This window comes from Gossypium hirsutum, chromosome D09 (assembly GCF_007990345.1).
Source record: "Gossypium hirsutum isolate 1008001.06 chromosome D09, Gossypium_hirsutum_v2.1, whole genome shotgun sequence".
Taxonomy (NCBI): domain Eukaryota; kingdom Viridiplantae; phylum Streptophyta; class Magnoliopsida; order Malvales; family Malvaceae; genus Gossypium; species Gossypium hirsutum.
Genome location: NC_053445.1, coordinates 42,844,472 through 42,859,042, shown reverse-complemented (window position 1 = coordinate 42,859,042; position 14,571 = coordinate 42,844,472). Strand labels below are relative to the sequence as shown.

Genomic DNA, 14,571 nt, shown 5'->3' with positions numbered 1-14,571 from the left:
AACAACTTAAAGCAGAGGCAGCAACGAGAGAAGCAGAGGCCGCAGCGAGAGAAGCAGAGGCTGCAGTGAGAGAAGCAGCGAGAGAAGCAGCGATAGAAGCAGATGTTCAAAAGAAATATGAAGAACTACAGCTACGACTTCAAAAAGATGCAGCATCGAGGGAAGCGGAGCAGAGCAAAAAGTACGACGAACTTCAACAGCAGCTTCAGATTATGATGAAGATGTTTCAGCAGTCGCAACTTCCGCCGTCATAGTGTATGTTGCATAAATACTTTTAACGCTTTTGTAAAGAAAAGTATGAATTCAATTTTATTTATATCAATTAATATTATTTTAGTCATTTAATTTGAAATATTATATAAATTTATTGTTTTTTGTTAGTTTAGATTTGGTTGCTTTTGATTTTTTGTTGCAGGAGGGCAGAAAAAAACAGAAAGTTTTATTTTAAAAAAATTCTAAAATTAGTGGCGTTTTTTAAAAATGTGCCGCTAAAAGTCATATCAAACAATGGCATTTCTGAAATAAGCGTTGCTAAAAGAATACTACTTTTAGCGGCATTTTTAAACAAGTGCCGCTATAGAACAGTACTTTTAGCGGCTTTTTTGTCCTAAGCGCCGCTAAAGAACATGATCTTTAGCGGCGTTTATTTTCTTAGCGCCGCTAAAGAACATGATCTTTAGTGGCGTTTATTTCTAAGCGCCGCTAAAGAACATGCTCTTTAGTGGCGTTAATTTCTAAGCGCCGCTAAAGAACATGCTCTTTAGTGGCGTTTATTTCTGAGCGCCGCTAAAGAACATTGTCTTTAGTGGCGTTTATTTTTTAGCGCCGCTAAAGAACATAATCTTTAGTGGCGTTTATTTTTTTAGCGCGGCTAAAGAACATGATCTTTAGCGGCGTTTCTTTCTAAGCGCCGCTAAAGAACATGATCTTTAGTGGCATTTTTTTCTGTAAGCGCCGCAAATGTTTGCGACGTTGTCGTTAGCGGCATTTTTTGCGGCGCTTCTTCAAGCGCCGGAAATGGATTTAGTGGCGTTTCAAAGCGCCGCTAAAGGTAAAAAAAACGCCGCTAAAAACCTGTTCTGCTGTAGTGTTACCTCTTCAGCCTCTTCATTGTCGCAGTCTACAGGCATTGAATCTTCATTACCATCATCCAAATCTATGTCAGCAAATGTTCTGGCAAAACTCCCTGTTGCCATATCTTTGCCAACAACCACAGCCATTTCATCATAATGATCAATGCTTTTATTCAAAATGGTTCATACTTCTTGTGTGCCTGTTGGATATTATACACAATTAGAATAACAAGTAAAAAACAATTGAAATATACTTAACATATATATACATATATTACCATCACTGTTGCATCGTATGTCGCTCTATCACATGTGATCATTTTCATGTTATCATCCCATCCAAAACCACTTGCACCTCGAATTTTGCATATAATCTGCCACTGGTTTTTTACTGTCGTGCTTCGTATCGCATTGGACTTGGAATCTAGAAGAAATGGCGTCGGCAACTCGATTAATAGAAACTGATTTGAAAGTATTAGAAGGCTTATTTTCTTTTCGAGCCTCCTCTGCTAGAATTTCAAGGAAAACATGTTCCATCGGTTTTGTCCACCTGAATTGCTTGGAGGTCCCTTCTTTGTTGCCCTTACCCATTCTACATAATAATTGTCATTGTCAATAATTTCAATATCCAACAAGCTTAAAACATAATAATCAATTCAATATCCAACAATGTTAAAACATAATCAATATCTAACAAATTCAAGACATATATCAAAATCCAACAATCTAAAATTTGACAATGTTATTATCCAACCAACATTTACAAAAAAAAAACATCAGTCTAAAACATACATAACATAGAAATAATAACCCTAAGCCCTAAATCTACCTAATATTTCTAGCCATATAATCAGTCCACATAGTTTCTGCAATCTCATCTCTCTTAGCAGACCATTCTCTTGTTCTTGTCTTTCTTCTTGCTCCGTGAGAGTTTGTATTATCGAATCAAACTCAGACTCCTCGTATAATCCTTGATTAAGTAAATCACTAGGATCAACTCTAATTATATGATTATGAATGATACAACAAGCCAAAACTATATCTACTTGAGTTTGAAAATTCCAAAATGGTTCAGCATCTAATACACGAAACCGTTTCTTCAAAATCCCAAAAACACGTTCAACAGTGATCCGTAATGATGAATGTCGAAGATCAAAGAGTTCCTTTGCATTTTCAGGCTCTTCAGCACCAAACTCTTTTAAATGATATCGGACACCACGATATGGGGTAATACATCCAATTCGGATGCCATATCTAGCATCAGCAAGATAATATTTACCTACAATTTTACAATACGTAATTAATACTGATAAACTATGAGCTTACTGGAACTATTTGTGATAAATATTACCTTCTGGAATTCTTAATCCTCTTGGGCGTGAAAGTGTATCACTTAAAATACGAGAATCATGTGCACTACCTTCCCAACCAGCTAGAACATAGGCAAATTTCAAATCAAATGTAATGGCAGCCAATACATTTTGTGTCGTCCCCCCTTTACGGCTACGAAATCTTCCTTGCATGCTAAGTGGAACGGATGCACGAATATGAGTTCCATCTAATGCTCCAATACAATCTTTAAAATAAGGATAAAACCTTGGATTGTTTCTAATTTCACTAGGAGTTGACTCATCAGGTAATCTAATAACTAGTCTATACAATTTCAAAATAGCTCTCAATACAACCCTAAAGTAATGGTGAACTGTCTGAATTGATCTATAATATCTAGATCCAATCACTCGAAACCTTACATTATGACCAATTATATGTAAAAATATAACTACTTGCTCCCTAATATCGACAGATTTAGACGATTGTAACAAATTATTCGTACTAAGAATATCACATAAATTAAAAAAGGCGATCGGTCTCATCCTTATTATATCAATGCAATGCTGGTCACCACTATATAAAATACTATTAATATAGTTTTCTCTTTCATAATCTCGATTCTCACGAGGGCGAGAAGCAATTTCCTTCCTAGTTTCTAATTTTTTAATCCAAAGAGCCCCAAAAGCTAAAACTGAAGCCACAACTCCGGCAATTGCTATTTGATTTTGATTACGATCCATCTACACAAAATAATGCCACACAAATATGTAATCACTACTACAAAAGATGCAAGATTTTAATAAGATCACATAAAGTTACCATGACTAAAAAAGTGCATACATACATATCAAGCTAATTATAATTGCCCAATAATAATTTTTTTAAAGTAGCACTTAAATATTGATCATAGTTAATACAATACTTCAATTGGTGCAAGAGTTTGTTATATATTATTAAGTTACCAATACATACATATATTGATCATGTATTTATAAAGAGTTTTAAATTATAATATGTTTCATGTATTTAAAGAGTTTTAAATATATTGATCATGTATTAAAGTTACCATGACTTAAAATATCTTTCATGTACATATTGATCATAGTTAATAATATGTTTTTATAAAGTTACCATGACTTAAAATATATTGCCCAAAAGCTATAAATGTTGATGCCTCTTTTTTTTAAAATATAAAAGAGTTTTAAATACTTCAATTGCTATCAAGTGTGTTTTCTTTTTTTATTTCAATATAAACAAAAAAAATTGACAACGTTATAAAATTTTTTTATTTCTATTTTTTATAATTTTTTAAATTATAAATTTGACAATGTTATAAATAATGTTTAACTGCACTGCTACAATTGCTATATATACAGTTAAAATTTCGGACATAATTAACAAAAATATCAATCTTATCATAAATATAACAGCTCATCACTGCCATTTCCCAACAAATTAAAGAAAAAATGTAAATCAATAATAAACCATACCCAAACACATCCAACAACCATTTAATTCACTTGAACCGAATTATAACAACCACAAATGCATATTAAAAGGCTTATCACAAATCAAGCACACCACAAATCTCTTATGAAAATATCGACCAAGGCCACCAACACGAGTACGAATCCTAAGGTAGAGGCTAGGACAGCAAGAACTATACAGCTGGAGGTCAAGCATACAAAGAAATTAGAACCGTTGGGAGCAATAAAAAATAGAAGCTAAGACAACATCAGTCTTGCCATCATCAATAAACATAATCAAAATCCAAATCAATAAACATACAAAAATTGGGTCATCTTCAACAGTTTATTTTAACACAATTACATCCAACTTGTATAATTAAAGACAACATCACATGTTTTTATCTTTTCACTTCTATAATAATTAAATTTATATCGATATTAATTAAAAACTACAACATTTCATCCATAATTCCTGATATAATATTTAATCATCCTCAACAACTCTCATTACCATATTAACAATAATCTGTAGAATTATGAGCTAAAAACATGTGAACTTCGCTCGTGTGAATGGAAGTAAAAAGAAAAATACTTATTCATAATTTATGATTAGTTTCTTTAAAAAGAATTAACTTATTTGAATTAACTTATTTTTAAAGGCAATTATTATATAAAATATCCAAAAGCCGTAAGCAGTATCTACATATAATTCAATCTGTAGAATTATATTAGTGTCAAAACATACTAACCCAATGGAGAAAAAATACATAAAAAATGAAACTCTAATATATTTATAATTTAGTCTTTCAAAAACAACCTTTATTCATTTATTTTTCTTTAATTCCCACATTTATTTCATGTTTCTTTAACCCAAATTCGATGTGTTTAATTCAGTTGATTATGCAGAGGAGAAGAGTTTAAAGAAGCACCAAATTTACAGCAAGGAATTCCAGGCTATGTTAGATGGTTTAGATGAAGAAGACAGCTTAGAAGAAGGTGGTCAAGCAACAGAGAAGAAAATGCGTTTATCTATGCATCAAGTTAAGGCTTTAGAGAAGAATTTCGATGTGGGAAACAAGTTAGAACCAGAGAGAAAAGTGAAGTTAGCTGAAGAATTGGGGTTAAGCCAAGGCAAGTGGCTATTTGGTTCCAAAACCGACGTGCTCGTTGGAAGACCAAGGTGTTGGAGAAAGATTATGCAATGCTTAAAGCTAATAGAGAGAAGGAACCTCCTAGAAATTGTTCAGATTGCTTGAATAGCCCCTCAGACAATAGACAATTAAGTGGCGATGACTGTCCCTCAGTTGTATTCAATTGAAGCATATGCTTGGTGACTGAAGGGTCTCAGTACGGGCTACCAAAGAACTGGATTCAGAGAAAAATCAAGAAGCTGATTAGAAGAAAATTCGGATTGTTTGTCGGAGGGAGGGGACGGATGATCACCATATAAATTGGAAGTGAAGGGCTGGGAAAATTATACTGAATTATATATGCAAAAGCCAAGTCTACCGGGCCTTTCTGATGCATTGAGCTGAGCTTTGGACTTTCTGCTTTTAGCCTCACCACCAAATTGTTGCTTCTTTAGAACATTACCTGTTTTTTGTCAAAATTTTCACCTTTTCTTGTTCTTTAAGAAAAAAAAAATCAAATATTGTTCTAAATATTAGCTTTGTGAACCAGCCGACAGAATGGGCAGTAAAATTGGGGATGCGTTAGTGTCCTCTTTGTTCAGATTTTGTGGTGGGTGTGGCTGTTATAGAGAGAAACATGAGGGAGGGTTTAGGGGGATGAAATATAATATTTGATTGTGGGTAGAAGGGGCCAAATTCTCTTTGATTGTAGAGTGAAGAGTGAGTGAAGACCTCATTTATAGACACTGTGAAACAACATACCGTTAAAACAACAATTATAAGGTGAGAAAATACTTGGAGCAGCAAGATTCACTAAGCATAACAGTATGAGAAATCCAGTCTAATTGTACTAGCATTCTAAGCATTGCAAACTTCTATTCCACTAAAACCAACGGTTCAGAAGATAGAATCTAGCCTTTAACATGTAAAACTAGAGAAACTAGAAATGACTTTGGGAACAATTCTAGAGCAAAACATACAAATATATGGTTTTATCAGCACACAACAGAGAATCATAAAAACCATGCAGATCAATTTTTGTCTATGCAAAACCGTACACAGCAACCTCATCCCCCAAACCGCAAAAGAAAGAGGGAGAAAAAAGAAGAAAAAAAAAGCTATCCTCTATTCAAATTTGCTTTGGTTAGCAACCATTTAACCAGCCACCTGATCATGTGGAGGCTAAAGATATGTGCATGAACCCATATGAAGAAAGAAAAGGGGGAAAACATACAAATTTACTTAACCATAAAAAATCAAATAATGTCTTACCTGAAATTTTCCACAGATCTGATGGAAATGGTGGTCGGAGAGAACGTATTGTGGGGGAAAATCAGTCGACAATGGAAGGAAATGAAGGAATGAAGTATTAGATGGCTGGAGAGAAAACGGAAAATGTCTTACTGAAATGAAGGGCGTAAGACATTTTCCCCAATTTTGTAATAGCTTTTCCCGTGTCTTGGAATTGGTTTTACAAAAGGAAAATATTTTCCTGCTATCAAAGACTGGAAAATCTGTAAAACCAATTCCGGAATTGGTTTTCCCCCTATCAAACACAGCCTAATATTTAAATTATCAAATCATTTAAAAGGAAACTGATTGAGATATGGCACCAATTAAAATATGTGCAATTTGGCACATCCAATTTATTAAAAATTAAAACATTCAAATTTGAAAAAAATTATTTAAAATAAAAATAATTAATTTTTAATTTTTAAAAATATATAATTTTAAAGAATAAAAATTAAATTAATAAAATTTTTAAATAAAAAGAATACAAAAATTAATATCCCAAAACTGAAGCATAAAAATTTAATTTTAAATTTTAAAAGATAACAAACATTTCTCTTATATTTAAATCTTTTAAAATACAACAATTTGTGGAATAAAAAGTTTTAACTTTTAAAAATGTGGCTTGGACTATCATCATTGCAAGTGTGCAAAATAAGTCCGAAGTGGCCATTTCACAATCCGGAGTGGTTGTTGGAATTAGGGCCAGTTCTTCATTGTTTAAAAAAAGCAATTCTGACTCCAAAAGCACTTTTGAAATAAAAGCTGTGAAGAACAAACTGTTTTTGACTGAAATTTTTAGCTTTTCAGAAGTGCTTTTCAAAAGCACTTCTGAAAAGGAGCTGAAGGTGTAGGTTTGTATTGCTTCACTCTAATGTTTGTTTTTTAAATATAAAATATTTTTTTGGTATTTCAGATCTAATTTATAGTTGTGTTTTTTAAACTGAAAATAATTTTTAAAATAATTTTAGAAATGGTTTTTTATAAAAATAATATTAAAAATTAATTAATTATAAAAATGGGATGGGTGACAAATTTTTTACAAAAGATGGGATATATGTTACAGTGTCACCCATGTCGTCTGATACACTAATGGTACTATCCAACTTTTTAGTCAATCGTGTAGTAATCATCATGCTTTTTAAAAAAACATTTATGTTATTCTTCAGCCCTTGGCCTTAAGCCCTACACAGATCCCTTAGTTTTATCACTGTATTTTATTTTAATAAGGATTCGAATCACACAACTCTAATATTTATGATAAGAGAAATTTTTCCAAGAATAACATAGATTTTTAATAATTTTATATTAAAAAATACTATAAGAGAAGGGTTTTTAGAAATTTTTTTCTATTTTCTAAATAACATATTTGAATGTATGAAGTAAGGAAATCAGTACAATACCGATAAAAGTATCATTTTTATTTTGGTATCAGTATTGATGTTTTTCGAGTTTATAAATATTTGTACACATATTTATAGTCTAATTTTTGGTTTATTAACAAATTGTATATTATATATACAAGAAAATATATCTCAATTAGGTTCATTTAAATATATTTACATGTCAATATAAGTTTTAAAATTAAATAGTTGCCAACAAATTTCTCAACTGTGACAAGAGCATTATATTGTAGGTACGAAAATTTGAAAAAATAGAGTAATTTTAATAAGTTAATCTAATAATTATATTTAATTTTAAATGTAATTATAAAAAAATTAAACGGTAGGTACAAATAAATAAAATCGATATAGACGACTGAAATAATATGTATCCGACAGAGTACTTACTACCATGATATTATGCCCGTTTATACCTAACTAGGACACCTTACAGCAAAAATGAATATATATAATAGAGATCACCTTTTTTTTCTTTGAATTTCCTTATTTTCATATCTTCCCTTCGTAATCGGTTTGATCAAAATCTGTGTATCAGTTTCAAAAAAAATCAAAATCAAAATCCTATCATGGATTTTGTTGACAAAGTGTTTATCTTAAGGTACTAACATTCCTCAAGTCATAGATCTAAACCCACTTTTGTCTCATTAGCCATTCATAAAAGAATCTCATCGTTACATCGCCAATATGAAACTTCAAGTCCTTTGCAACTTCAGAACAGCAACGTGGCATTGAACAGTTCATGCCAGAGTGGCCTTAGATCTCCCTAGTGTGCTACGGGACTGGTTGGGCATTGAACCGTGTTAACCTTTTTGTCTTTGCCAGGAATCCTGAAAACAGCCCAATAGAAGCCAGGCAATCGCTTTCAAACTACAGAGATTCAAAGAAAAAAGAATGAGGGAGAGGAAATGTGATACAACCCCTTTGATCAACCCATCACCGTCGTCATCAACACAAGGAACTGCATCTAAACTTCAAACCATCGGGAACATTATAGTTTCAATAGTTGGAACCGGCGTTTTAGGCCTTCCTTTTGCTTTCCGAGTCGCCGGTTGGCTTGCTGGATCAATCGGTGTTGTCATTACTGGCTTGGCTACTTTCTACTGCATGCTTCTTCTTGTTAGTATCAACTCATTTCTTTCTTTCCTTAATACTGTTTTGTTTTTTTCACTTTAGAGATACTGATATTATATATGTTTCAAAACTGACTTTGCATAGAACCCTGAACGTAATCAGCCATGATTCATATAGAATCCTAACCAATAGTTGACCTCCTTTTTTCTGAATTGAAAAATTGCCTTTTAACTTTGATCCACAGATTCAGTGCAGGGAGAAATTAGCATCAGAAGAAGAATTAAAGGAAACAACAACATATGGTGATTTGGGTTGCAGATGCATGGGAAAACCAGGCCGATACCTGACAGAATTTCTCATATTCATCTCCCAGTGTGGAGGATCCGTGGCATACTTGGTATTTATTGGCCAAAACCTTGCATCACTTTTCAAACTTCATGGCCTCACAATTGCATCTTACATATTCCTGTTAGTCCCTATTGAAATAGCATTGTCATGGATCGGATCCCTCTCGGCTTTTGCACCCTTCAGCATTTTCGCCGATGTATGCAATCTGTTGGCGATGGCGTTTGTTGTTAAAGAAGACTTACAACAGGCGATTGGGGGAAAATTTTCATTTAGAGATAGGAAAGCCTTCACTGATAACTTGGGAGGGTTGCCATTTGCAGGAGGGATGGCAGTGTACTGTTTCGAGGGGTTCGGAATGACACTGGCCCTTGAGCAATCCATGAGAGAGAGGAGAACATTTCCTAAGGTTTTGGCGATGTCTTTTACATGGATCACACTTGTGTATATTTTGTTTGGGATTTTTGGATACATGGCTTATGGTGACGAAACAAAAGATATCATAACACTGAATCTTCCCAAGGATTGGACAGCCATTGCAGTCCAGGTACATTTGCAGATATCTTTAACCATACATCTAGTTTTTAAGCACAAAGTTTAAACTAATATACCTGAAGTATTCATACTCAGTTACTTCATTATAATGTAAAAGGCTCTATCGTGCCCCCACCATCAATTCAAGAAGCTTAATTTATTCCTTGGGGTCATCTTCAAAAATCATTTAAGTAGTTCTTATCATCTGTTGCCATACATAATGATCTGCCCTGCTTATCTGTCTTCTTTGTCATTGTCCCCATTGTTTTTAGTTGCTGCTGGCATTGGAATTTGTACTACGGGTGTCTTTTGCATGCAATTATCTCATTCTAGAGGATATAATATTAAAAAAAAAAAAAAGGTTTAGTAGATCATCTTTATAGCCATTGACTGACTAGGCAGAAAGCAGAGAACTGAAAAAAAAAACGAAAACGAAAAACCATATGGAGTTTTAGATTTTATTCACCTTAAGGATTGTGCCATCACTGCATATCTACTGCTAAACAAATATCTTACACATAGCATAACATTTAGACTACATATTCTTTTGAGTGTTAAAGGTTATGTGCCAAAACTGAGCTTTGAATCAAACCAGTTATTTGGTGCTGCAATTTCATAATACAGAACTTGTGGTGCTTTGGAACAGATTGGCTTGTGCCTGGGGTTAGCATTTACATTCCCAATCATGGTCCATCCAGTTAGTGAAATAGTGGAAGGGAAGTTGAAGAAGAACATTTGGTTTGAGAAGCTTCGCAACAATGATGCTGAAGATTCGATAACGAGATTAGAGAAGTTGGGAATATACATGGGCAGAGCAGTTCTGGTAATTGTGTTGGCAGTGTTGGCGTCATTCGTTCCGGGATTTGGTGTTTTTGTGTCGCTTGTGGGGAGTAGTGTATGTGCATTGATCTCTTTTGTTTTGCCAGTCTCGTTTCACCTCACATTGTTAGGTTCATCTTTGAGTTTGTGGCAGAAAGCCTTGGATGTTTTCGTTTTCTTGTGTGGATTGCTTTTTGCAGCTTATGGTACATATAACACCATTATTGGATTCTGAAAACAAATATAAATATAAATAAATTTTGGTTTCGGAAGATTTCATATCGAAAATTCGGTTCTTCAACTAGATTAGCGGACAGCAACAAACTTGTGAACTCGTAGAACCATAGTTGGAGACTGAATATATCATCATCTAATCCATGATAATTTATGATTGGATAGATATTTAGTCGATTGTTTACAGTCCAAAAAGTTGAACCGGTGATCGTTTGATAACATTAGGAACGACAAAAAAAAAATAACGAGGACCAAAGTGAAAGAAACGGTTTTGCATAGACAAATAATATTTGAAAAAAGAAAATGGGGTGCTTGGCGCTTTAAGTTAAATCCAAAACTGAGTAAAAGCCTCGGCTTTTCTACAGTCACCTTCAAAACACAGGGAGGGACAATCTCAAAAGAAATGGAAGATTTGATAACAAATTTGAGTAAAAGCCTCGGCTCATTCTGCAATCACCTTCAAAGCAGCTGCGACGCTCTTAAGCAATCCATCGACCGCCGCCCCATCCCTCTTGGTTACCCACTTACCCCCTCTTTTTTTTTCTGAAGTACTTTTCCTCCCTTCTATTAACGAAATTGTTCTTTTTTTATTTTGATAATACTTTTCGGGACTCAGATTCGGCTTCATCGACGTTCGTCCAATGCCTAAACCGCCGCGTTTCAACCGCCACTGCCGACCTCAACCTTCTCGATTCCATGTCCTTCGGCACCGTTTCCTTCGAGGAACTCTTAGGTCACTGTTATCAGATCTTCAACAATAACCAAACTCATCTTCTCCATCTCGAAGATCACCTCAAGCCTCTCGGTTATCTCCCCCGTACGAACATTTTTGTTTACTTTCCTTTAAGAAAATCATTTGCAACTTTTTAACTTTTTTATTTTAATTAGAAGTTGAAATTGAAAATGAGGAAGAGGAAGAAGAGGTTTTGGATTCAAATGACAGATGTTTCTCCGTCACAAATTCAGCAATTAAGAGCTTGGATGAGGATCCTTTACTGTATCCTTGAATTATTACGTGTTATCTAAAACTGTTATTATTAACTGCACACTGGTTAGCAAAATCTTTATTATTAAGAACTGATGAAAATGGAATCAGTGTTTTCCCTTGATGTTATTTGTTGTAGTCTTGATGAATCAATGAGTCTAAAGAATTTCGGGCTCTCTGATGTTTGTCTTGCTACTTTAGCATCTCAAGGTTTGCAAAATTTACTTACTTTTCTCTTTCCTAGTTTTCCCCTTTCATTGCAGTGTTTGAACCATTACTTTTTATTATGTCTATGGAAGATGAACTGATTTTTCACACTTTTTTGAGGGGTTTAGAGTTAAAAACCCAGTTTCAATCTATAGAAGATGGATTGGATTTTTACCCTTTCGAAAGGGGTTTAAAGTTAATTACCATTTTAGATGATGAATGAGCTTCTATATTGCCATCTTTGTCTCCACAGCTAATCAAAAGGTTGATGACTCTGATTTATCCTTTGGAGAAAATATGTAAGTTTTTGGAGTCTTGAAAGTTCTTTATATCGTATAAAAGCCACTCTCTCTTTTGCTGGTCTTTTTTTTCTTTCCTTTAGAACTAACTCTGAACCTAAAATTGCAGGTATAATGGAGATAAAGCAAACAACATCAAGGTTACAAATAAGCCTGCTACGGACTCCATAGAAGTAACTAAAGGTAGAGATTACTGACTTTTTGTTCACTTTTAAGTTGCCCTTGACAATCCATTATTGGGTCTATGACTAGCAATGGAAGTCTCTAATCAGTGTTATTTATTTTACACCATGATACATAGCAGAAGGGGAAAAGGACCCAAATCAAGTTGAAGTTAAGAGGCCAATATTACAAGTATCCGAGGATGGTTATGAAAGTCTTCCTTCGTATATGACTAGTTTAGCATCGTGGGAGGTATGCAGCTCATGCTTTTGGTTTTTGAGGATTCTATTCTAACTAATGTTTTAAACATAAAATGCTATGCTAGAGTTGTGCTCTTATGGTTGAGCCACACTGGCGAGAAGGTTTTCAAAGAACTCTTTGCACATTAAATAGGACATGATAAAAATTTTGAAAATTGTAAAAGCAGAATTAAGATAGTAAAAAAACCAAATTACAACCTGTTGTTGAATTGAAACAGTTGCTTCTTGACATTGTGCTATTCAAATGTATTATGGGGTGAGGGACAGGGCTGAGAACAAAAACCAATTTGCATAGTAATGCACAATTCTGTTTCTTTTGGGTTATAACTGAATGTATGGAGCCATGTCCCTGGTATGATGCTTAGATTGTTTCCTTCTTGTATGTGAACAGTGAACCTGACCTGGTTTAGCTAAGGCATTAGAATGGCGGTATTAACTGATTTAAAGCTTTCTCTTTATAGGTGCTAATAACATGAAATATGCTGAACACAGAATTCTTGGTTTTTTTTTTCTTTTAATTGCGAATTCTCTTTAAAGAAAGCATAACCACTGCCTTCTTGGATGATAATCATCTAATACAAAATGCTTTCTTCATTTTTATTTTTACTTTTTTTTGGGGGGGGGGGGGTGGCTTTCAGGATCTGCTTGCAGCTGTGGAGAAGATCAACTCAAGTTTGAACAAGAAAGAGAAAACAAAAGGTTATAATTACTTCTACCAAGATGAAATTGAAGCCCTGGGCTTAGGTAATGCACCGCATCCTACTATTTGTCTGTAGTTTGATTATATTTTCTTATATTCCTACGGCTTTAGGTGTAACATTGAACATGAATTTCTGTCTGGCATGATATATTTTCTTTTTCAAGATTTTCATATACTTAGATGGGTCTTAAGAGGATCATGTCCAGATACTTGTCTTGGGAGGATTATATACTTATACCCATATTCGAATATGCATTGGATGCATGTGCCAGATACAGATATTTCAAGAAAAATGTAAAGTTAGAAGCCACATAATCAGTATATTCCATTGGTTTAATCGGGGAACACTTATTGCACTGGCAAGTTGTGTTGTTAGAAGTTAGAACAAAGCATGTCCTAGATTAATTATTTACAATCCGAATATATCCTCAACCAGAGATGGCCAGTTCATTTTGTCTAAACCTCAAACATAGCATGTTAATGGTTAACATCTAAAACCTGAGTTGACAAGTTCTGATTGGTGCATACAGGGCCTAAAGGACGAGCTTACTTGCTGCTATTGGTGCGCATGAATCATCTTATTGTGGAGACCATTGATGGGCGGATTTCTTATCGAGTGTTGTGAACTAGAACCAACCTGATGGGCGCATGAACTATACCGGTTTACCATACTCTAAACTGGATCAAAGTAGACACCACCAAAAGGCTAATCTACCTTTTCTGCAACATCAAAATGATTACACCATCTAGAAACGAAACATCTAGCTTTGCGTTCAATTCAGAAACATTCAAATTTGTTGAATTGAACTCGAATTATCAAATGAAAATGAACTAATTCATGACTCATTTAGTTCACGAGTCTCGAGTTTTTTTTAATCAGTATTGAAAAAACTTAATTTGAATTATAGCAAAAGTATGGATAATAGAACTTGAAGTTGAGTACAACAATTAAATTTATTTTTATTAGAAAATGAACTTAATCAAATCTTTTAAACCATTAGATTTTTATCATGAATTAAGAGTTTTAAATATCTTAATTATACACTATTATTAAAATTTGTAAATTAAAATGATAAAACTTAATTATAAAAACTAGATCCATTTTTTTTAAATTTCAGTTCATTCATAATTGCCTTCCATTTGATTTGGGACACTCTCTTTGGTGAAGTGGTAGACATGACCCTATTGATCATGGAGCCCAAGATTCTTCTCTTCCTCTGGGATTTGAGAGTCGATAAAATAAAATAGGTTTGTTATA

The 14,571-nt window shown here is 33.8% G+C and overlaps 2 protein-coding genes and 1 pseudogene across 5 annotated transcripts; all 3 read left to right on the top strand.

Annotated features, from left to right (window-relative positions):
- Positions 1–4,746: 4,746 nt before the first annotated feature.
- On the top strand, positions 4,747–5,535 carry LOC107891211 (homeobox-leucine zipper protein ATHB-6-like; annotated as a pseudogene).
- Positions 5,536–8,134: 2,599 nt separating this feature from the next.
- Positions 8,135–10,732, top strand: LOC107891212 (amino acid transporter ANT1). Its single transcript, XM_016815935.2, has 3 exons — positions 8,135–8,813; positions 9,013–9,660; positions 10,294–10,732. The coding sequence occupies exons 1-3, from the start codon at positions 8,589–8,591 to the stop codon at positions 10,699–10,701; spliced, it is 1,281 nt and encodes a 426-aa protein (XP_016671424.1). The 5' UTR covers positions 8,135–8,588; the 3' UTR covers positions 10,702–10,732.
- A 183-nt stretch (positions 10,733–10,915) lies between these two features.
- Positions 10,916–14,159, top strand: LOC107891213 (uncharacterized). Of its 4 annotated transcripts, none has more exons than XM_041100750.1 (9): positions 10,916–11,215; positions 11,317–11,517; positions 11,589–11,697; positions 11,825–11,895; positions 12,146–12,191; positions 12,301–12,374; positions 12,496–12,605; positions 13,252–13,357; positions 13,844–14,159. In XM_041100750.1, the coding sequence occupies exons 1-9, from the start codon at positions 11,104–11,106 to the stop codon at positions 13,936–13,938; spliced, it is 924 nt and encodes a 307-aa protein (XP_040956684.1). In that variant the 5' UTR covers positions 10,916–11,103; the 3' UTR covers positions 13,939–14,159. The 4 variants fall into 4 exon arrangements, with proteins under 4 accessions (XP_040956684.1, XP_040956686.1, XP_040956685.1 ...); XM_041100752.1 differs by having other exon boundaries at positions 10,958–11,215; positions 11,592–11,697; XM_041100751.1 differs by having other exon boundaries at positions 10,958–11,215; positions 11,592–11,697; positions 12,493–12,605.
- The last annotated feature ends 412 nt before the right edge of the window (positions 14,160–14,571 follow it).

Excerpts from the sequence above, each read along its gene's own strand:
- LOC107891212 (XM_016815935.2), top strand. The coding sequence starts at position 8,589 with ATGAGGGAGAGGAAATGTGATACAACCCCTTTGATCAACCCATCACCG. Across the intron at positions 8,814-9,012 it reads TCTACTGCATGCTTCTTCTT|ATTCAGTGCAGGGAGAAATT; the intron begins GTTAGTATCAAC and ends TTTGATCCACAG. Across the intron at positions 9,661-10,293 it reads GGACAGCCATTGCAGTCCAG|ATTGGCTTGTGCCTGGGGTT; the intron begins GTACATTTGCAG and ends GCTTTGGAACAG.
- LOC107891213 (XM_041100749.1), top strand. The coding sequence starts at position 11,104 with ATGGAAGATTTGATAACAAATTTGAGTAAAAGCCTCGGCTCATTCTGC. Across the intron at positions 11,518-11,588 it reads GCCTCTCGGTTATCTCCCCC|AAGTTGAAATTGAAAATGAG; the intron begins GTACGAACATTT and ends TATTTTAATTAG. Across the intron at positions 11,698-11,824 it reads TTGGATGAGGATCCTTTACT|TCTTGATGAATCAATGAGTC; the intron begins GTATCCTTGAAT and ends TATTTGTTGTAG.